The 22,633-nt window shown below is 37.3% G+C and overlaps 2 protein-coding genes across 2 annotated transcripts; both read left to right on the forward strand.

Moving 5' to 3' along the window:
* Positions 1-1,007: 1,007 nt before the first annotated feature.
* LOC106135100 (pupal cuticle protein G1A) lies at positions 1,008-12,026 on the forward strand. The gene is made up of 3 exons (XM_060945527.1): positions 1,008-1,032; positions 1,848-2,386; positions 11,360-12,026. The coding sequence occupies exons 1-3, from the start codon at positions 1,021-1,023 to the stop codon at positions 12,024-12,026; spliced, it is 1,218 nt and encodes a 405-aa protein (XP_060801510.1). The 5' UTR covers positions 1,008-1,020.
* Positions 12,027-14,744: 2,718 nt separating this feature from the next.
* On the forward strand, positions 14,745-21,728 carry LOC106135916 (ice-structuring glycoprotein-like). The gene is made up of 8 exons (XM_013336328.2): positions 14,745-14,762; positions 14,889-15,578; positions 16,212-16,996; positions 17,631-17,751; positions 18,159-18,378; positions 18,519-18,648; positions 20,539-20,584; positions 21,054-21,728. The coding sequence occupies exons 1-8, from the start codon at positions 14,751-14,753 to the stop codon at positions 21,726-21,728; spliced, it is 2,679 nt and encodes an 892-aa protein (XP_013191782.2). The 5' UTR covers positions 14,745-14,750.
* Positions 21,729-22,633: the final 905 nt, after the last annotated feature.

Raw genomic sequence — 22,633 nt, forward strand, 5'->3', positions numbered from 1 at the left:
ACACTGCCTTAGAAACAGGCCGCATCTAAAGACAAAACCACTCAGGTAGACTTTTGTCAATTCGTTCAGGAACGAATTGAGAAAATATACGGAATAAACTAATTCAATCTACACAATGAATGATAGATTTTCCGATAAATCTGTTTATTTAAACTCAGATTTATTACTAATCTTGCTTGCCAGTACCTGCTTTTTATTCCTACATATTAGTTACTGAGGTAACGATTAATTTAAAAACATAAATTATTTTCATTAACGTTTTTCTGATTTTTATTCAATAACTTTTTTCATTTTCCGAGTTTGCGTCAAAGCTCAAAAATATGAAAATTCAAACAATTATTCGTGAATAAGGTTAGATATCTAGGTTCTATTTTTTAAATACAAACGCCAAAGTACATGCCTGTAAAACCGAAAAGATTTCGTTACAAGTAAATTGCCTAATACGATGATTATAAGGACGATATTTTGAAAATTACAAGATCACTTGTAATATATACCGATTAAGTTTTTATTACATATTTTCAAACTATTTTACACGAACAGTTATTTTAAATAACATTCATATATAAGCAATTTTATATCTGCAAAACCTAGCATGTTTTTAAAATAATTTAAAACCTTTGAATGATATTTCATTTTATACAAGTTTTGTGGAAAATAAAAACTACACACGAAAAGATTATTGCTCTTCTGTTTACGACGCGGTTAAACCGGCCAGTGCGTAACGCAAGCCAGCAAACGCGACTTAATAATAAATTGCATTATTTAGTACTAATACCTATCTGCTTTTTTTATTTACCTAATAAAATACTAAGGTAACGTATTAATTCCCAGATAACATACAAGCACACGTCTTTACACTGTAATCACATAAAACTGTACAACTCCGTCCGTTTTTGGTTGACATTTGCGACAGGGTTCTAACTATGCCAGTGCATACACGGGGGTAACCAGTTAGTATATAAGTTGAAGAGCAGATTTACTTAACATCACTTGCTGTAGTGGGTTCAATATAGCACAATGGCAGCCAAGGTACGGTGTTTAGTTTAATGTGACGTCATCTTTCAGTGAAATTGGATTTGTACTAAGTGGTGCTACGTAGTTCTTAGAAGGAAATTAGTTGAGACATTATAAATGTGACGTTGCATTTACATGGAGTAATAGCTTTTAACCTATTTATAAAAAGGGAAGGTGCTTGTTTTGATCATTATTAAGAAAAAAATTTGTCTAATTTAAAAGTAAATGGAATCTTTTCCTGTAGTATTTGATTTCAAACCAATATTTTTGGTCATGTTTTACACAAAGTTATGGCTTTAATTTATAGCGACTCGTATTTTCCGGAAAAGTCACATAACTTAAACACTGAAAATGGATTGCTTCCGTTCTTCTACTATGTAAAATAGATATCAAGGCAAATAATAGAAATTCATTCTTTTCTTGCATAATATAAATAACTTACTCATTGACTGATAGACAACGTAGGTACAGCCAAAACTACGGGATGTAGAAAACTTTTGGTAGCACGAGATAAATCAAATGATTTATCTAGGTAATCTAGTCGTATTACACATCTATATCAAATTTGATTTAAACTATCCCACTTGCACTTATAGTCTGTAAAATTAAAAAAGTCATGTTACTCTCCACATAGGTACGTCAATTGAGTACTAGTTTTTGGAAATAGACCATACAATTATTTATTATGTTAGGATAACAAGAATATTGCACCAATAATTTTCGTTTTCATATAAAAAAGTCTCATAGAATTTCTTCTTTGGCAGCAAATATTAAAATCAATATTTATATCTATAAAATAATCTTATAATTCCAACTCTTATTTTTTTCAGTTTATAGTACTTCTATGCGCGGTGGCTAGCGCTCGCGCTGGCGGTCTCCTGGGTGCATCATACGCCGCGCCGCTCACATACGCCGCTCCTGCGGCCCCGTACGCATACGCATCAGCCCCTGTCTACAAAAGTTACGCCGCTCCAGCGCTCTCCGCATACGCGGCTCCGTCTTTAGCCTACTCGGCTCCAGTCGCCTACTCCGCCCCAGTCGTCAAGGCCGTCGGCCCTGCAGTGTCCTCCGTGTCTTCGTACTCCACTCAGACCGCCCACGCTGCTCCCCTCTACGCTAAGGCCGTAGCTCCAGTTGCGACATACGCCGCCGCTCCCGTAGCGACAGTAGCCCACGCTCCCTTGGGATACGCGAGCTACGCCGCGCCCGCTCCCATCGCGAGCTACGCCGCATCCGCGCCTCTAACAACCTACGCCGCGCACGCTCCCGTAGCGGCGTACGCGCACTCTCCCGTAGCAACCTACGCCGCCGCTCCCGTCCTGAAGTCCGCATTGACCTACTCTGCGGCCCCTGCCGTCTCTCACGTGTCATACAGCGGCTTAGCTGCCAACTACGGCTGGTGATCACCACGACTGTAAATCTAGTTGTTATACAAAATTTTATTTTATATTTATTTTTTATAATGTGAAACGAATAAATCTTAATTAAATTCAAAAGTCTTTTGTTTTTATTATTAAATAAATAAAACACTGGTGAAAAAGTTATTAGTTTAAACTTAACAGTTTATGCTTAAACAATATTTTCCAAGAAACTGCAAACTAACTAAAGTTTTTAATACGGTTAGTATTGTTGTTGTCCAACTAACCACAACTAAAATTCACGTAAAATTATTGTAAAAATTGTACGAGAAAAGTTCATATTCAATTTACATATTTTTTGCATTTAAAGGCGTCGGTGTAATTTATTATTACCTATTTTTATAGGTCAATGTTATGTACATCCGACTGGTAGGCATAATTTAATTAAAACACTACATATTACATTTGCAGTTAAAAATCTTCTTAATTATATAAAATCTTGTTAATTAAAATTGGTAACTCAATATAAACAAACAGGTAGTAATTATAAACAAAAAATCCGCTATAATAATAGGTAGGTGTGATAATAGATTCACGTAATATTATCAGATACGTTTTTTTTTAGGTATGTATTTTGAAGGAAATATAGTTATAAAGTGATTAAGTCATGAATCATATAATGAAGAAACTTCTCTTTTTTAAGTGATTAAAATAATTATCAACTGTATCTCTAATTGCATATTTGTCCAACCAAGACTCTAACTTAACTTATTTTGTTATTCCAATGTCTTAGCTAAGTATATTACCGCAATGTGCAATAAAAATCTATTTAGTAGTTTTTGCGTGAAAAAGTAACAAACATGCACACACATCCCTATAAACTTTCGCAATTATTGATATTAGTAGGATAAGATAATTCTCACCCATACTAAATTGGACTTAGGGCTTTTTAACTAGCAAAATGAAACTATGTCACGACTTTTTCGCACGGCCTACTTAACAAGGTCAAAATTGGCAAGCGGAGCATCAATTTTTGAGTTCGCCGAAAAGACATATGGTCGAATTATTTCAAAAGAGACTATAAATGGTTCATTTAAATATAATTAGCAGTTTACAAGGACTAATTGCAATCTTAAAGGCTACGAATGTATTCCGATTAAAGCATCAGATGACGTCATTTCAAAAGTGAACACATTTGCAAAGATTTAGTTCACAAAATCTTGTGAATTTTCTTTTTGCCACCCTAAATGCAATTTTCATTGAGTTACATACATACATATGATCACGTCTTTATCCCTTACGGGGTAGACAGAGCCAACAGTCTTGAAAAGACTGATTGGCTGAGATTCAAATAGTGACGGGTTGCTAGCCCATCGCCTAAAAGAAGAATCCCAAGTTTATAAGCCTATCCCTTAGTCGCCTTTTACGACATCCATGGGAACGAGATGGAGTGGTCCTATTCTTTTTTGTATTGGTGCCGGGAACCACACGGCACATTCATTCATTCATTTCATTGAGTTATTTATTTTAAAAGGCATAAAGTCATAAGCAATAGGTGAAGAACATGGAAGGCATGGAATTCACATTGAAAACTATGTTATTTTTCCTGTATGTACCATTTTTTAACTATGAATTTTATGTTATAAAGATTAGTTGAGTAACCTCATCTCTTCGAGCGTTTACATTTCTCCAAGAAGCACCACTTTGCCTCCTGTAATTAATGATTTCACTTTTATTTTAACATTTAATACAGTTTTTATGTAAAAAATAAGGCATCTTTTGGTACAACTCACGTTTAAGCATTTCATAGCTAAATTATATTATACATTTGTAAATCTTTATTTACGTTGAATAATAACATAAGTGTTAAATTAAAATATTATTTATTATATCGATCAAACCGACATAACCTCCTCTTTTAAATGGGTTAATAATATAAATATTCATCAAAAAACTAACGACATTGCGAGATTGTGTTGATCATAAAAATGTTTTTGCGATGAAATAATAGTAAAGTTGCTATCCTTTCGGACACACCTAGCTCTACATACCGACGCGCAAGGTGCTGATTGACGAGAACAAATTAAAAAGAAGACAAAAATATATCTTCTGATTTGTACATCATCATGAAGCCATCCAACTAAACGTGTATTGAGCCTTTTTAAATAGTTTGCTCTGTCTACTATACTACACTACTACTACTACTAAATATACTACACTATAAGATACCACACCGCTTACAAAATTTTTTTTACTGTAGTTTATAAGTACATAAAAATTTAATCCATTATATTTTATTAAATTTTCATACAGATCTTTAAAATTTTTAGTTTTCACAAATGTCAAATTTTCTATTTCAATCTTTTAAATTAATTTAACTTTGTCTTGGGCTTTCATCTGCTTTCCTATTGTGTCACAAATTCGCTTAAAACATATTTACTTTCCTTTAACAAAACACAAACAAAGCTGCTGGCTAATACACTAGGTTTTTAAAAAATAAAAAATATTTTATTCAATCACAAAGTTATACGATGTGTCACTTCTGTTTTCTCGTTATATTACATTACAAATCCATGAGTTCTATACTAAATTACTAGATCGCACGATTTATGTCTGCATTAGTTGGTGCCTTGGACTTTTGAGATTAATGTTAGAGCCATTGGCAAATAAATGTCCTTTTCTAATCAACCACATGAAACAGGTAGTTCGCTTTAATTATCTATAATATATATAATACAAAATAAGTCTAAGAGTCGAGTCCCTATAGACGTTACATTTTTTTAAATCTTTTTGATAGCTATGCCCTTTAAGTTAATAATCTGAGCACATTTTCGAAGAAATCTGTTAATAAAAACACCAGTTGTTTAAAAATACACGACGCCGTTCAGTCTACGGCCTCGTATCTCATTGCTTGTAAGTATTTTCCTCAAATCCAGAAATATAAATGCCAATGTCTGTTTGTTACGCTCCGTTGCGGGGTAGTCAGAGCTAACAGTCTCGAAAAGTTTGATAGGCCACGTTCAGCTGTTTGGCTTAATGATAGAATTGAGATTCAAATAAGTTACATCACCTAAAAGAAAACTCAAAGTATTAGCCTATCCCTAAGTCGCTTTCTACGACATTCATAAGAAAGAGATGGAGTGGTCCTATTTTTTTTCTGTTGGTGCCGAAAACCACACCACATTTTTTCACTAATATTCCATAATCTAGATTGTGCATTGCATAATCAGAGGTCAATGAACTTGAATTACAGTACTGACCTCTGCTGTTCTAAATCGAATGATCGTGGCATGAGAATAATAAATGATTTCAATAAAGCTACACTCAATCTTTTTACCAAAGAGTTATCAATAACACTTGTCACGAGTAGGCAGTAGTAGGTACTGATGACATGTATTGATTAGAAAAGCACAAAAAGTTTTTGAATATGTTATTAACTCGAGCGCATCAACTTCTTGCATCTCATAATTTGAAAATTATGTCACTTCTATTATGGATACGAGTAGCGTCATTAGGGTCGTTTTTGATATTTTAAGAAGATTGATGAATATTACTATGATATTTCTCGGATTCTCACCTCTGAACCGAAAGGTCCCGTGTTCGATCCGCGGTCGTCAGTCATGATGAAAATAGAACTATTTCATCTTTTTGTGAGTGTTTCAGAGACCGCATCGTAATCCAAAATTTGAGCTTATAAAAATTCAAGCTTACAATTCGAACCAAGATTTTTGCTTTACTTCCCAATAGTCGCCATCAGGAAATGCTCACAGCATCGATGCAAGCTGATATTTTATACAATTTGGATGCACTGAGGAAATGAATACTTCCGCAATTTTCGCAACATAACCCATCGTTACCTTGCATTGAATATTCATATTCACCTTCGTTCCGCACGCTATAAAACTAAATATTCATTTAAAAATAGGGTTTGTGTAACTTTATAATGAACCACTTAGTCAAAAATTTGAGCCTTGACAATGGAGGCCGATTTCCGAGATTCGCACATATATAAACGATGAGTTCTTTCCAAAATATCATTCTACTTCAGAAACAAACCGAAGATACAAATCAAAATGATTGCAAAGGTAAGATAGTGTAGATAATCCATGGATAAATAAATATAGAAGTGTAGATAGTGCCAAAGTAAGCTTTAGTGTCGGAGTAGTGTTAACCTATAGTGTCGTGAAAACAATGCTGACGCCAAATTTAAGAATGCCGAAGACCTTTCTTTCTAACTGGAAAATATCTAACTCCGAGCTTGCTTGCTTTAAAGCTTACGTTGAGGCACAAAGATGAAAGAGAAATAAAGCACCATTCACCAATCAACGGGTGTTCTTAATATAAATTAAGATATGTGCCCATAAGCTTATTATTTCTTGTTGCAAATTCCTGTTTTTATCATCAACAGATCACTGCTCTCCTCTGCTTCCTTGGACTCGCCCGCGCCGGCTACCTTGGCGGTGCACTAGGCTACAGCGGCTTAGGCTACGGAGAAGGCCTAGGCTATGGTAGCCTCGGCTACAGTAGCCTCGGGTACAGTGGTCTCGGATACAGCGGACTTACCCCAGCGTACTCTACTTACGCCGCTGCACCAGTTATAAAGACCATTGCTGCTGCCCCTATCGCCGCTCCAATTATCAAAACTGTAGCTCCCATCTCTTACGCTGCTCCTGCTATTTCATCGGTGTCTTTTCACTCCGCTCCTATTGTCAAGACTATTGCCCCAGCAGCCTCATACTCGTATGCTCCAGCCCTGTCTTACGGCTATGGCGGATACGGCAAATACGCGTGGTAACTTTGAATAGGTAATTGTATTTATCCCTGGATTCTTATGGTTTATTTATATTTTCATCATAATGACTTCTTTCTGTAAATTATTTTCAAGTGAATAAATGTTTAGGTATTTATTACGCATATGTCTTTTTTTTATTTTTAGTTTTGAAACCTTCAACCTGTCATTGGTAACCACAAAATATTGAACATGCACACATACATATAATCACGTCTATATCCCTTGCGGGGTAGATGGAGCCAACAGTCTTGAAAATACTGAATGGCCTCGTTCAGCTGTATGTTAGAAATGAAAAATATGGCTAAAAGTCTATGAACGATTTTAAATATCATCATTTAACGTAAAATAAAGGAATAATATCCCATGTACATAAGTACAAGTATATTTGATTTGGTTGGTTCAAATGAAAAAAAATAATAGCTTGTAACGTCTGAGTATGCCATGAGTCCATTAGTATTATAATCATTTAAATTACAGTGGTAGCTTAAACGCAACTTCTCATATACACTTAATGAAGTGATTCTAATTAAAATTATTATTATATTAATGAGCTTTACCTTGTCAGGTTAAGGTTAATGTCTGAAACGTTTCAATCTCTATAGGTACCTGTTAAATATATACTCGTTAGATTCTTAAATTTCATGGTACATTTTTGTACAAGCTCCAGCTCCATTTTAATGGTACTTTTAAGCACAATTCCAGCCTTTAAAATTTCGCATTATATCTAATCACATATATTTACTTTTATATTAGTAAAAAAAACTGTGCCGTGTGGTTCCTGGTACTACAGAATAGGACCACTCCATTTCATAAGGGAAAGGCTTATAAACTTAGAATTCTTCTTGTAGGCGATGGGCTAGCAACCTTTGAATCTGAATTCCATCATCATGCCATCAGCTAAACGTGGCCTTTTAGCCTTTTTAAGACTATTGGCTCTGGCTACTCCGGAAAGGATGTAGACGATTATATGTATGTATGCAAAACTGACATGATATGGTGATGACACAATATAAACATGTCGAAGTGTTCAGTCATTCTCACCAGTCTGTTTCAAAATTCTCACAGCACGATGATGATACGTCTTATGCTGCGGATTTCACACAGATTTAAAAGCTGACTGCCTCATGACACAAACCTGGTTTAGGGATATTTAATGTACACCTTCGTTACATCCCCACCTTATGGAGAGGAGCCCGGGGTGCGCCCATACGATCGTAATCCTGCGCATGCGCTTTGGAAGCGTCCATATATGCAATTAGATTTAATTGATGTGAGGACAATAAGTAATACCTTTTATACAATTTTGAAAATAAATTTATATTTAACCTAACCCATATTGGGTCATGTATGCATTTAAAACGAATGTGCAGGTTTACTCACGATATGAGCATCGGTTAGCAGTCAAACTTTTGTATATAATTCAGAAAAAATCATTGTCATTGGTACATGGCGGGGGTAGGATTTGAACCTGTGCCCCTACCCGCATTACGTGCGCATTTAAGCAGGGCACCTTAACAGTTCGACTATCAACGCTCTTAAATTATTTTTATGCAGTATTGGGTTGATTTGAGAGGAGCCCGGAATATGTATTTGACCATGGATCCTGGATTGGTTGAGTAAGTTTTTTACACGAAGCGACTCCTAATTTGACCTCCGCAAACTTTGCAGGCAAACCGAACCAGTATTGGATCGATCATGATTACACATTCAGTTGCCTGAATGTTCAGGTTTCCTCACGATATGATCAAGGGTGAGTATTGACACATAATGTACATAACTTCGAAAATAGTCATGGGTCCGTGACCGGGGTAGAATTTGAACATGGGCCATTACGCATTTTAACCGGGCACTTTACTAATTCGACCACCAACGCTCTGTGTGATGTTAACATAAGTATATACTTACATAAGATCCCGGAGTTTTTCCAGAGGGAAGAAGATGAAAAACTATGTCTTAAGTAAGCAAATATAGAAGTAGAGTGAAAATGTGAAAGCAGGAAGACAGAGCTCTAGACAAGCATACCTTGAACAAATCGGAGACAACTTGAAAAAAAAACAGATTCTTCTTCAGCCCGTACGCATTAAAAAACACTGCAATAAGAAGATAATAAATTTTTTGTTCCTAGAGTCACTATGCATTCGTATTTAATCATAATGTTAACTGATACTTCCAAATCATACATACTTACCTAACACATTTCTTAATATAAGTTATGTGTATCATTTACCTCGTTAATTAAAATTCGTCACGGTTCGCTTTCCAAACTAACTGAACCTTGGTTCAAATATTTATTTCCTACATTAAACATATATAAACACAAAACAATGCTTTAAACAATATACTCACTCATCATCCTTTGAAGAAAAATCATCAAACCAGCAAAATGTTTGCAAAGGTATTTAATTTTTAATTTTGCATTATCCTAGTTTAATTTTATAATTAAATTAAATTAATTTCCTATTTATTACCGCCTAATTGTACTTTTTTTATAATTTTAAACAGTATCACAAACCCAATAAGATGCCGTAGACAAATCCTATCAAAACATTACAAACGTTTACTTGCCAAAAAAATAAGACACCAATATTTTTACCCTATGTACTTTATAAAATTTGTAAGCATAAAAAATAAAACAGAAATAATCATAAATTCCCTACCCTTGAATACATTTTGAGAATGTTTATTGAGCTTACAATGGTATTAGATACTCAATTATTTTCCTATTCATCATTTTATTAAGTAGCGAAAATTAAACAACAGTCTTACTGTGTAAAGATATTTCGTCAAACCACCAAGTTTTGGTTATATAGTGAACCCAGGGATCAAGCGCAATACCAGTAAGGCTGGGATATAGACGATAGGTTAGCACTTCTATAAGAATTATAACATTATGAAATAATAAATCTTACTTTATTCCAGATCGCCGCAATTGCCTGCTTTATCGGCCTAGCCCGCGCTGGAGCCCTATACGGCACGGGCCTCGGCGGATACGGTGGCTACGGAGCCTATGGCGGCTACGGTGGCTACGGACACGGAGGCTACAACAACTACGTCGGCGGCCACGCTGTCTCTCACGTAGCAGTCTCTAAGCAAGTTGCCACCCCAGTAGCCTACAGCCAAGCCTACGCCCCAGCCGTGTCATACGCATCACAATACAGCGTCCATGGTCCCAGCGCTTACGGCTACGGCGGCTACGCTTCCCCGGCTTATGGCGGCTACGCTTCCCCAGCCTATGGCGGCTACGCCTCCCCAGCATATGGCGGTTACGCTTCTCCCGCCTATGCTGGCTACGGATACGGCTCATACGGAAAATACTGGTAGACAAAACTTGGATTGAAAACTGAAATAAATGATTGTACTCTATTCTTTGTTTTAAATTCATTATGAATGAATACATCATGTGAAAAAACGCGTCTTGTGTTTTAGCGTATTTTCGAGATAGTCAGAAGTTTCTCACAACTACTAAAGAAAATATACAACATAAAAGTAGTGACAATCAGATGTAAGCATATATCTGTCTTTGTTTGAACCAACAAAAAGCATATTATACTTTCCGAAATTAAAACCGATATGTTCATATAGTATGTTGTTATTGACAGCAGAATAACAGGCAATACTTAATGATAACTTAGCTCATCACCATGAAATACTTATCTAGTTACGAATCGTGAAACACAATAGTATCTAATAAAATTACGCCATCAACTTATCATTCAACTTATATTACAGTAATTGCTCATGTTAATTATTGCGATGGAAATTCAAAGAAAACTCATCTGATCGTTGTACTTCCGAGACGGATTTCCTTATGGTCCAATAATACTCTTAATAACTGGCTTCTGGTGTGCACATCGATTACACAATTTCATTAACAGCCTGGTTATAGGTGGAGCATTACCTTGACATTGCCAGAAAACGCCTCGGGTGTTCCACGCAAATATCGTACCAATACCAGTTTCACTCTGCTCATATAAAAGCGAATGCGAAAGCTTCAGTTATTATTACCAATAAGACCAACGCACAACACAAACATGTACTCCAAGGTGAGAAAATATTCGTACGAAATAAAAAAATAATGTCATAAATGATTAATATTTTAAATTAATTTTAATCTAATTTTTCAGATTGTCATCCTCATGTGCGCTGCGGGCATCGCCTCCGCCGGCAACCTCCTCGCCTCTCCTGTGGCGACATACGCGGCCGCTCCCGCTGTCGCCACTTACGCCGCCCCCGCCTACCATTCATACGCAGCCGCCCCCGCCTACCACTCGTACGCCGCCGCTCCCGTCGTCGCCAAGGCTGTAGCCCCAGCAGTGTCCTACCAGTCAATCTCCACTCACTCTTCTCCTGTGGCTTATGCCGCAGCCCCAGTGGTCGCCAAGACCTACGCCGCTCCCGCCGTGACCTACGCGGCAGCCGCCCCCGTCTACGCTAAGACCCTCGCCGCTCCCGCCGTTACCTATGCCGCCGCTCCTGTTGTCACCAAGGCAGTAGCTCCCGCTGTCTCCTACCAGACCATCTCCACCCACTCCGCCCCTGTGGCTTACGCCGCAGCTGCCCCGGTAGTGGCTAAGACTTACGCCGCGCCCGCCATCTCTACCTACCACACCGCTCCTGCCGTCTCCACATACCACGGCGCTCCTGCTGTAGCCGCCTACCATGCTGCTCCCGCAGTCGCGTACTCTTCCTACTCCGCTCCCGTTGTGACCAAGACCATCGCCCCGGCCGTGAGCTACGCTGCCGCCCCCGCTGTGGCATACTCTGCCGGTCCAGTCCTTAAGTCTGCAGTCCATTACTCTGCTGCTCCCGCAGTTTCTCATGTATCTTACTCCAGCTTGGGCGCAAGCTACGGCTGGTAAATAACCAAAGACTTTGTTTACGTTTGAACTAGTGCTATACAATGAATTTATTTATTATAAATATGAAAATACATATTTTATAACAATCATATATTTTTTTGATTTATCCCTTTTTTGTATCAGTTTAAACTTTCGCATCTCTGATAAATTGAAGATTAAGGCAAGAAAATTTAAATGGACCGAACTGACAAATTGATTTATCTTATACATAATAATCTTTTATAAAGGTTAAATAAAATCGAGAGTGTTTCATCGAGAGTGAGCATATATCGACAAATGTACCTACGCACTTCGGCAGGCCTCAGTCATGTAGGTGTAGTGTGAATAAGTGCATGTAGGTCAGATGTGAGATGTATGAATATGGTAATCTTGACATGATGGACAAAATTATAACAAAGAACTGACTTTTAATTTACATTAAATATAAAGATTGAACTTCTTTTACATAACAAGCATTACGTAAACATTAAATTCTTTTTTTACCGTTAACATCTAGCAGGTTGGCTACCTTGTTATCTACCTTGGTTACTTGGTATATTGTATGTTTGTTTTAAGTCATTTCTTGTTAAGAGATATGATCTTACCAAAAAAAGCGGTAGTGTGCTTTTTTCACTTCATATTGCAAATAACTCATCATTGAAAGATATTTTAAGCCGGACCAGGGTCAGTTTATTTATAATATGCGAAGCAAGGCCCATAGGTTCTTATTTCGGAGTTTTAAGTAGTGTCTAAGAAGGACGTAAATTGTATGAAGGTCGATACACTAAAGTATTCACAGGTAAGTCCACCTGTTGTACATTTTACGTGCATGAAGTTTAAATAAATAAATAAATAAAAGTATTTTAGCCTCCTTGTTGTAATACCTATGTTTTAAGAAGGAAATACCTTTCTATATTTATAAAAAATACCATCATAATTTTAAAATGATGAATTCTAAGGATGAACTTCAGCAAATAAGAATGAAAATTATACTCTTGTGGCAGTATTCATATTTATATAAAAAAATTTCAACTTTATTATTTTTAAGTACATGTTTCCTTCAAACTAAATCCTTAAGTTTTTATTTCTTCAAGAATAATCATTACACATTCTCCACCTTATCATGCTCCTTGATATTTTATTTGTTTTTATTTTCATTAAAATGACGTACAGTTATTCTATGGATATTATTTTATCGGGGCGATTTCTGGTAAATGAAATCTAAAACAACAGTGTTCTGAATAGCCGCAGTCTATGCCCGTTACAATTTATTTTATTAAGAAGAAGATGAAGACGCCCTATGTCCTAGACTACACCTAATACGATCTACATGAAAATACTCGTATAATTACCAGCTCTCTATTTCCATCTCTCACCATAAAGTATCTACATATATCCAGATGCATTCTCTCATATTATCAACAAAGTACACTAAAACAACTTAAATTAGGTAAATGATTTTTAACCATCAAATTATTAAATATTGTTTATTAAAAATCTTTACATAATTTTAATTGTGCTAGATTTCTTATCTAGCACAATTAAAATTATGTAAAGATTTCAAGAAAATACAGATTTTTTTATCGATTCTCAATAAATACGCGAGATAGTAAAAAATTTTTTTCTTCTTAGAAGTTTTGTCATACATTATGATGGTGAGCTTCCGTATGTCGTATCAACCTCCTTAATTAAGAACAGTTTCCAATGGATTACTGAACTATTCTACTCTCGTAACTCGATGATTACAGAGACACCGTCATAGGTTACTTGCTCAGAGAGTAAGTACGAACTTTCGCAATTTATCATTTAAAAAGCATGGTTATAATCCATCACTAATAGTTTGTTGCAATCTACATACATATATTTCTTCACGCCTATATCCCTAACAGAGTAGACAGAGTTACAGTCTCGCATAGACTGAAATGTCACGTTCAGTTGTATGGCTTAATGATGGAATTGAGATTCAAATAGTGACAGGTTGAGATTCAAATTGTTACCCCATCGCCTACAAAAACGAGTCCTCTAGTTGTTCTTCGCAATCTTTTGTCTACCTTCATAGAAATGAAATTATTACTTTAATTTTAATTTACTAAACTACTAACAACACTTCAAAATTGTTGCAAGGTAGACTCAGTTAAATATTTATTGAATAAATTGTACCTAAATTTCTTTTTTCTATAATAGAAGTTAGTGAAACTGATTTCATAGGTTAAAATTAGCATTCAAGAAAAGCTATTTCCATAAAACATGTCATGGTTACCAAAGAATAAGAAGTATAAGTATGAAATAATTGGATTATTAAGTTTGTAGTTCAAATTTTCCACTGAAAAATCAATACTAAAGCACTAATGGGTAACAAATAATGATGTCAATCAACAAGCTTCTGATAGTTTTACAAACTCATTAAAATTTTATCGATGAAACTGGGGCGCGCTGAAAATATTTTTTTTAATAACTTGATCATAATGAGTATGTAGATGATTAACGGTGTAATTAACACTCAATTTACTACCGTAAATTATTTCCTTATTGAGCCACAAAATTACGGATTTGATATTGACATCGATTACATATTATTATGTTTTTGGGCCATGGGTGGAGCGAACCTTGACATTGCATTGAAATCAAGTGCTCGGGGCGATCAACTTATATGCAAACATAATATCAACCAGTTTATGGTACCAGTATAAAAGCGAAAGTCGGTGCCCAAAAAATCATTACAAACCAGATCAACGAACAACAAACATGTACTCCAAGGTATGAATTAATTTGTTAATCTTGGTCAAAAAAAAATTACGGTTGTGTGTGAATATCAGGATCATTCGAAGTTAACAATTCATTTTTGTTTAATACAATAATACATTATATCGTTTTTGGTAACAGGTCGTCATCTTCCTGTGCGCTGCGGGCATCGCCTCCGCCGGCAACCTCCTCGCCTCTCCTGTGGCGACATACGCGGCCGCTCCCGCTGTCGCCACTTACGCCGCCCCCGCCTACCATTCATACGCCGCCGCCCCCGCCTACCACTCGTACGCCGCCGCTCCCGTCGTCGCCAAGGCTGTAGCCCCAGCAGTGTCCTACCAGTCGATCTCCACTCACTCTTCTCCTGTGGCTTATGCCGCAGCCCCCGTGGTCGCCAAGACCTACGCCGCTCCCGCCGTGACTTACGCGGCGGCTGCCCCCGTCTATGCCAAGACCCTCGCTGCTCCCGCCGTAACTTACGCCGCCGCTCCCGTCGTCGCCAAGGCAGTTGCTCCCGCTGTCTCCTACCAGACCATCTCCACCCACTCCGCCCCTGTGGCTTACGCCGCAGCTGCCCCAGTAGTGGCTAAGACTTACGCCGCACCCGCCATCTCCACCTACCACGCCGCTCCCGCTGTAGCCGCCTACCACGCCGCTCCTGCCGTTGCGTACTCTTCCTACTCCGCTCCCGTTGTAACCAAGACCATCGCCCCTGCCGTGAGCTACGCCGCAGCCCCCGCTGTCGCATACTCCGCTGCCCCTGTCCTCAAATCCGCTGTCCACTACTCAGCCGCTCCAGCAGTTTCTCATGTCTCCTATTCCAGCCTTGGTGCAAGCTATGGCTGGTAAATGAAATCCTCGGATACGAATTGTACCTGTTTGTTATTTATTTATATTAGCAGTACATGTAAATATTTTAGATACGAAAACGAAATACATAAACATGAAAATGTGAACATTATGTTTTTATTATCCCTACATCTTTGTAGTACTTAATAATAGTACATGGATTTAACAGTAATTAGTTCAATGAAAAAGTGAAGAGATTTCTTATTTTCACATAGTTATCAATAATCTCATCAATTTGCAATTGTTATTTCTGTTTTTTTTTTACCACCCCTAATAAAAAAGTTTAAATGAAAAGAATAATTTTCTTGGAATCAAAGATTTAATTCAAAGAATTTATTCTAATAAAATATTTTATATATTTGATCTTTTGACGCGATTTGCGAATTAAAAGAACCAATACACCTTGACATTGCGGTGACAATTTGCATTATTTTAATGTCGCCAGTTCGATGATGGGCTGACAAGTATAAAAGCGAACGTTGGATGCCAAACTACGAATACATAGACCAGGTCACTTTGCAAACATGTTTCCACAGGTATAGTTATACTTAAAATTTTTGCAATTTTTATATATCTTGATTTAACAAATAATTTACCATGTTGTTTTGTTTGCAGGCAACTGTTTTTTTCTGCATTGCAGCAGTTGCATCTGCTGGTAATCTTTACCAACCAACAGCCGCATTATATGCCCCGTATGCGTCTGCTCCAGCCTATGCAACGTACGTAACATCTCCAACAACATATGCCAGGCCACTAGGACCTGCAACTTCTTACCAATCTTTCACGAGATACGATACATCATCTATTAAAACTGTAGCAACTCCAGTGGCGTATGCATCAATACCTGTGACTACCTACGCAGCACCGTTATTGAAATCAGTTACACCAGTGACTTTGGCAGCACCAGATAAATTAGCAAATTCTTACCAAACAGTGAACTTGCAATCGTATAATCCCCCTGCTATAAAGGCATATACATCAGCGCCCGTTTACGCTACCCCAGAACCTATTATTCCATCATATTCTTCTGCTCCAGTAGCAGTTTATTCTAGTGTACCTACTGTTTCAAGTTATTCGTATCCTGCCCCATCTGTACGTTATTCTTCAATTCCAGCCAACTACCCAGTTTCAGTCCCAGTGCGATACTCTTCAGCTTTGTCAAGCTATTCTGCACCTGCTTCCACGAGCTATTCACCATCATCTACCGTAGCATATACTTCGTCTCCTACCTTAGCATATTCATCGGTTCATTCTATCGGTATCTCTACCCCAGTCTCTTACGCATCAACTCCGTATTCTTACGCTGCGTCTGCACCTATTGTTAGATCTGCAGTAAGATATTCCTCTGCTCCAGCTGTGTCTCGTGTTTCCTACTCCAGCTCAGATGCAAGCTATGCATGGTAAAAATGATTTCTATACACCTCTCTAATAAAATACGAGTAATATAATTTGTAACAAAATTTTAATGTGTTTAATTATTTCTCTCATTTTATCATTTGATCCAATGAATAAAAATATATCAACATTATATTATTGCGTTTAATTCAAATGTTAATGATAAATTTCAAGGTTTTATGATTTTTTTTTATTTGTACCTCACACAATGCACTTGTCAACGTTGAGTGCATTTTCAGATCTTGAAAAGTAGTTTAAGAATTAATCCTATGAGCGAATTTGATTTTAAGCCTTAAACGGTTTAAAAAAAAAATATTTATTTATACATAGTGACAAAATGTATTAACGTATCACATTTTTAATGATAATATTTTGTTACTATTTTGATGATTGACATCTTATTGAACTAATCGACATTTAGCTACTAAAGCCTTCACATTCAATCAAAATCTCAATTCATAAATGAATAATGATAAACAGTGTTACTCGTAACAAATTTATATTAAAATTCAAATAAACTAGATTTCTAATATAAGAAGCTCACGTCCAATGTATCGGTTGATTATATAATTAAGTATACATGAATTTTAATAAGCGAAGCAACACAAATTATAAAATTATTTTTAAATAACAACCCAGTTGTGTACTTATATTCGGTATTAGAATGGTTGTATTTTCTTATCTACCTATTTCACTAGTTTCAACAGTAGCATATTATAGTAATATTCTTTCGCAATCAGGAAAGGGTGGGAAAAGTGAAGTGAGATACTAAATACAGAATTACAAATTAAATTCATCACCACTTATTATCAAATTTATTCGTAACCTTATTTCAATATACCAGTCTCAAATAATTACAAATTTTTGGCATTCATTTCTTCCAAGAATAACTGCCATCCGACCCACTGTATCGCACCCGCGATACTGCAGGCGCCGAGGAGTATTGGACCGGGGATGAAGGCTGCACACTTGGGTTTGGCAGTACCCCAGGGATTCCTGAAGGGTAACCGGGATACGAGGCAGGAGCGGGATATGCCTGATACTGAGTAGGGGCATAAGCTTGATTCTGAGTAGGAATATAAACTGGAAACTGAGGAGGATAAACAGGTGAAGGATTACCTTGGTATTGAGAAGGAGCGGGATTAGTTTGATATTGAGGGGGTGCAGGATATGCTTGATACTGATTGGAAGGAGAGTAAGTCTGATACTGAGGAGGTACAGGGTAAGGCTGATATTGAGCAGGAACAGGGAAAGCCTGATTGGGAGAAGGATAACCTTGATATTGGGGAGGATAAGAGTAGATTTGAGGTTGTACTTGAGGTGAAGGTTGAGGGTACGCCTGAGGAAATGATTGAGCATAAGACTGTGGGGTATATGAAGCTGGATAGTCAGTCACTCCAGAGTATTGACTAGGATATGCTGCTGCAGGAATATTAAATGAATAGGAAATGGCATTACTCTTTGTAGGATACTGAACTGCAGGGTATGAAGGAATAGATACTGGATTTCCATTCTTTGTTGTCGCAGTAAATGTACCAGGAACAGGGGTTGGGATCTCAGTTATTGTTGGTCCACTGTATGGTTTGAGTCCAGACTTTGAAGCGACTGGACCAAATGACCCTTGTTGTGCCTTGTATGATTCGGTTGTTGTGGATCCGTATCCATAGGTTGGAGGACCTGTGTAAGTGGCAGATGCGATGGCCGCGATGAGGAGAAGGGCCACGAGCTAAAACAAAATTTTAATACAGACATACATACGTAAGTTGAACTAAAATGGCAGCTGCATTCACAAATGCTTTGTCGTCCGGCTAACGCTACCAATCTTCACAACAGTGTAAAATAACTAAAAAACAAATAATAAATTTTCAAAATCCGTGTCAACATTTTGAGTTAACCAAGGATTTTCACCACTCTCATCTTCGCGTTCTCAGTCGCGTTTCGGGCCTGGAGTACGCTTACACACCATGCACATAAAAAAAGTTATTACCTTTTTTCAGATTTCTATTTCCATACATAATAAACACCACAACAAAACTTCGTCAATCAGGCACGCCAACATACATTTTAGAACAGTCATTATGAAACTTGTCATCATACATTTCCACATAACTATATTAAAAAAAAATGTTAAATCACAATGAGAAATATTATTGAGTTCTTTAATTACAATCAAGCCTTGTTCTTGGTTTTAATGACAAAATTAACGTCGACAAATAATTTAATGAGTCACATAAATCCACTTGCACTACCTTTTAATAAAAAAAGACACAGTACCTTTCCGAACATATTCGGTGTAAAACTAGATGGCAGATTATGTAATTTATATCATCTTCGCGCTTTTATATCCTCGCAAAAAACTGGTAAATGCCATCTCCAAATTGTAACAATATGCAAATGATATATCATAGAAGGATGTAAATTATGTTTTCGATCAATCGAATAAGGTTCACAATCAATTAACTCTTTAACAATTCCATCGATCGTTCGTTTTTATGTGGAAAATGTAACAAAATCCAATGAAATATTATGTAAAATTTGTTACATAAATGTATGTATATAGGTATCGGTATCTTTCTAATTGATTCCTAGATTGACTTATGTATGTATACCTCGGTACCTAAAACAGCTGCTAATATACTGTAGCAAAAGAATGTGCGAGTGAGAAAGACCAAATCCAAACAATTAAACCCACAATATTATTTTTGAGCTAAGCTGTCATATTACTTTTATACCTACTTGTATACGACAAAAAAGTGTCGTAATTAAAAAAAAATATATGCATTATGACTAGTTTAATATTACGTTTAGCACTAATTTCATGATGAGAATAACGGTATAAAGCTAATTGCGTGCTAATCTAATAAAAGCAATCTATAATTAAGTTATTCTAATAAAATAAAACCGTTTAATAAAAACAAAACCTTGTGAGAATCCTGTCATCTCGTGACCTTGCTAGAATCCTGTCAATAAAATCTAATTTTGTATTGGTTTCAATAATAAATGTTAAAAATATTATAATTTAAATAGAAATGAGTTTAATTAATCTAGGTAATATAATTTATATTCATCATTCACAGATGATCAGACGACCTTCTTACAGATTGCAGAAAAGTTGACTTTTTCACAAACGAGATCAAATAACAGCCTCAGTGAGTTTGATGCTCGAAGGGGTTAGGTTAGTCCCAAAAAAATACCGTATAGCTGCAGGATCTTTAGGTTCGGCTATTCCTGTGATTTTAGTAGTGCAGACTTCCTCGCGTTTTCCCCTCTTTATAAGAGTTTTAGTTGCACTGATACTAATTTGAACAAATACTAGGATTAAACTTAGATAACTTTGAATGGAACTGAGTATCATTCATTCGTAACTCATCAATTTAAATCAGATTGAAAAAAAAATGTGCTTGTAAAAATTTCATAAGCGTAAAAATCTCAATTATCTTTACATCCTACGGAACGTAACAACTTCATGGTCTAAGTAATGAAAGTAACGGACAATACAACGGCAATATTCGCTCGTATCGTATATAAACCTGAATATCACTTGCAGAAATTATTCAGTTACCAACTTTAGTAGCATCAACATGTACGCAAAGGTGTGTTGGAGACCCTGTTTATTTCCGTAGTGCATTTTCGTGTTTCAAATTGGATTCAGTGATTTGAAAAAGGCTTTTGTCTCCGTTCGAAAGGATTTGATAGTTTTTGTGATTAAATATATTAGCCGTGTGGTTTCCCACAGTATAGAGTGGAACCAATTCTCTTCTTGTGAATACCGTAAGAGGAAACACAACATTTAATTTTCAAATTATACTACTACCACATTCTCTCATATTGAAATTTGCAATGTACGTTTCGTATAAGTAGGTATACGAAAAGTATAAAAGAAACTGCCCTGCATACCTCCTTGGAATAAAATCTGTTATACCAAGGATATAGGAATATCCTTAAGGAATTTCCAAAAATTCTTTACAGTGTTTAGGTCCCGGAGTCAATTTGAGTGCCAAATTTCAACGATATCCATTTGGCCTGTGATTTATCAAAACAAAATTTTCCCTATAATTTCAGCTGATCGTCGCTCTGTGCGCTGTGGGCGTCGCCCGCGCTGGTGGTCTCCTGGGAGCCGCTCCTCTGGCCTACAGCAGCCACGCCATCGCCGCGCCCGCCGTCATCACCAAGACCATCTCCCCCGCCGTCTCCTCAGTCTCCTCCTACTCCACCCACACCGCGCACGGCTCCCCCGTGGCCTACGCCGCCGCTCCCGTCTACGCCAAGACCTACGCCGCTCCCGCTGTGACAGCCTACGCCGCTCCCGCCGTCGCCGAATACTCCGCCCCCGTCGTGACCAAGACCATCGCTCCCGCCGTGTCTTCTTACTCTTCCTACTCGACCACCACCGCTCACGGCTCTCCCGTCGCCACCTACGCCGCCGCTCCCGTCGTAGCTAAGACCTACGCCGCTCCCGCCGTAGCTGCCTACGCCGCGCCCGCTGTGGCTGCGTACTCCGCTCCCGCTGTTGCCGCGTACTCCGCTCCCATTATTGCCAAGTCTTACGCCGCAGCTCCCGTAGCGTCCTACTCCGCGTACTCTGCCCCCGCATACGGCAGCTATGCCGCCCCCGTCGCGACCTATGCTGCGGCTGCCCCCGTCCTGAAGTCTATCTCCTACTCCGCCGCTCCTGCCATCGCCTACAGCGGACATGACATCGGCTATGGTGCCCACGGTGCCAGCTATGGTTGGTAAACTGAATCGACCCTCAATAGTCATTTTAGTACAAACATTGTAAATAGATCAATTTAAATATACGATTGTGATAAACTCAACTTTTTTTTTCCATGCCTGAACCAGTCTAGTAAAATTCAGAAACTATCACCGAACCTTAAAAGAACCCTATAATTTGCTGAAATTATACTACTAAGGATACAAGCATAGTTTTGCTAAAGTTATAGTACATTCGATATTCCTTTATAAGATTTTGCATACACCCAGCTAGTTGAAACATTTTTTCCTTGCGCGGTACACAGAGCCAACAGTCTTGAAGAAACTGTATGGCTTTATGATGGAATTTATATTCAAAAAGTGACAGGTTGCTAGCCCATCGTCTATCAGAGAATCCCAAGTTTGTAAGCCTATCCTTTAGTCGCCTTTAAGGATATTCATGGGAATGATATGAAGTGGTTCTACTCTAAGGTGCCGGAAACCACACGGTTATTTGGAATCCTACTAATATTATAAATGCAAAAGTTTGTAATTTTTGTTTATTCCTTTTTCACGCAAAAATACTGAACTGATTTTAAGGAAACTAAACAGTAATATAACTTAGTTATCGGAATAATAACATAAGTTAACAGTTTTAGAGATTTTAAGGCGGACGAAGTCAATATTAGTTATTATGTTCCAAATCCACTCACATACCGATACTCTGATATGAAAAAAGTTGTATTAAATTTTTAATATCTACTATTCTTGAATTGTTAGCTAAAATACTTATTTAAATACAAATAAGTATTTTAGTGTGGTTCCCGGGTGGCGTGTGGTTCCCGGCACCAATATAAAGAAGAATAGGAACTGTCAGTCTCTTCAGGACTGTTGGCTCTGTCTACCCCGCAAGGGATATAGACGTGACTATATGTATGTATGTATATATA

Source organism: Amyelois transitella, chromosome 8, assembly GCF_032362555.1.
Source record: "Amyelois transitella isolate CPQ chromosome 8, ilAmyTran1.1, whole genome shotgun sequence".
In the NCBI taxonomy this organism is placed as follows: Eukaryota; Metazoa; Arthropoda; class Insecta; order Lepidoptera; family Pyralidae; genus Amyelois; species Amyelois transitella.

Bases quoted from the DNA above. Each gene is read 5' to 3' on its own strand.
- LOC106135100 (XM_060945527.1), top strand. The intron at 2,387-11,359 runs ATACAGCGGCTT...TCCTGTGGCGAC, and splicing joins CCTGCCGTCTCTCACGTGTC to ATACGCGGCCGCTCCCGCTG.
- LOC106135916 (XM_013336328.2), top strand. The intron at 15,579-16,211 runs GCAAGCTATGGC...TTTTGTTTGCAG, and splicing joins TCTCCTATTCCAGCCTTGGT to GCAACTGTTTTTTTCTGCAT. The intron at 17,752-18,158 runs GTGAGATACTAA...GAGGGGGTGCAG, and splicing joins GAAAGGGTGGGAAAAGTGAA to GATATGCTTGATACTGATTG.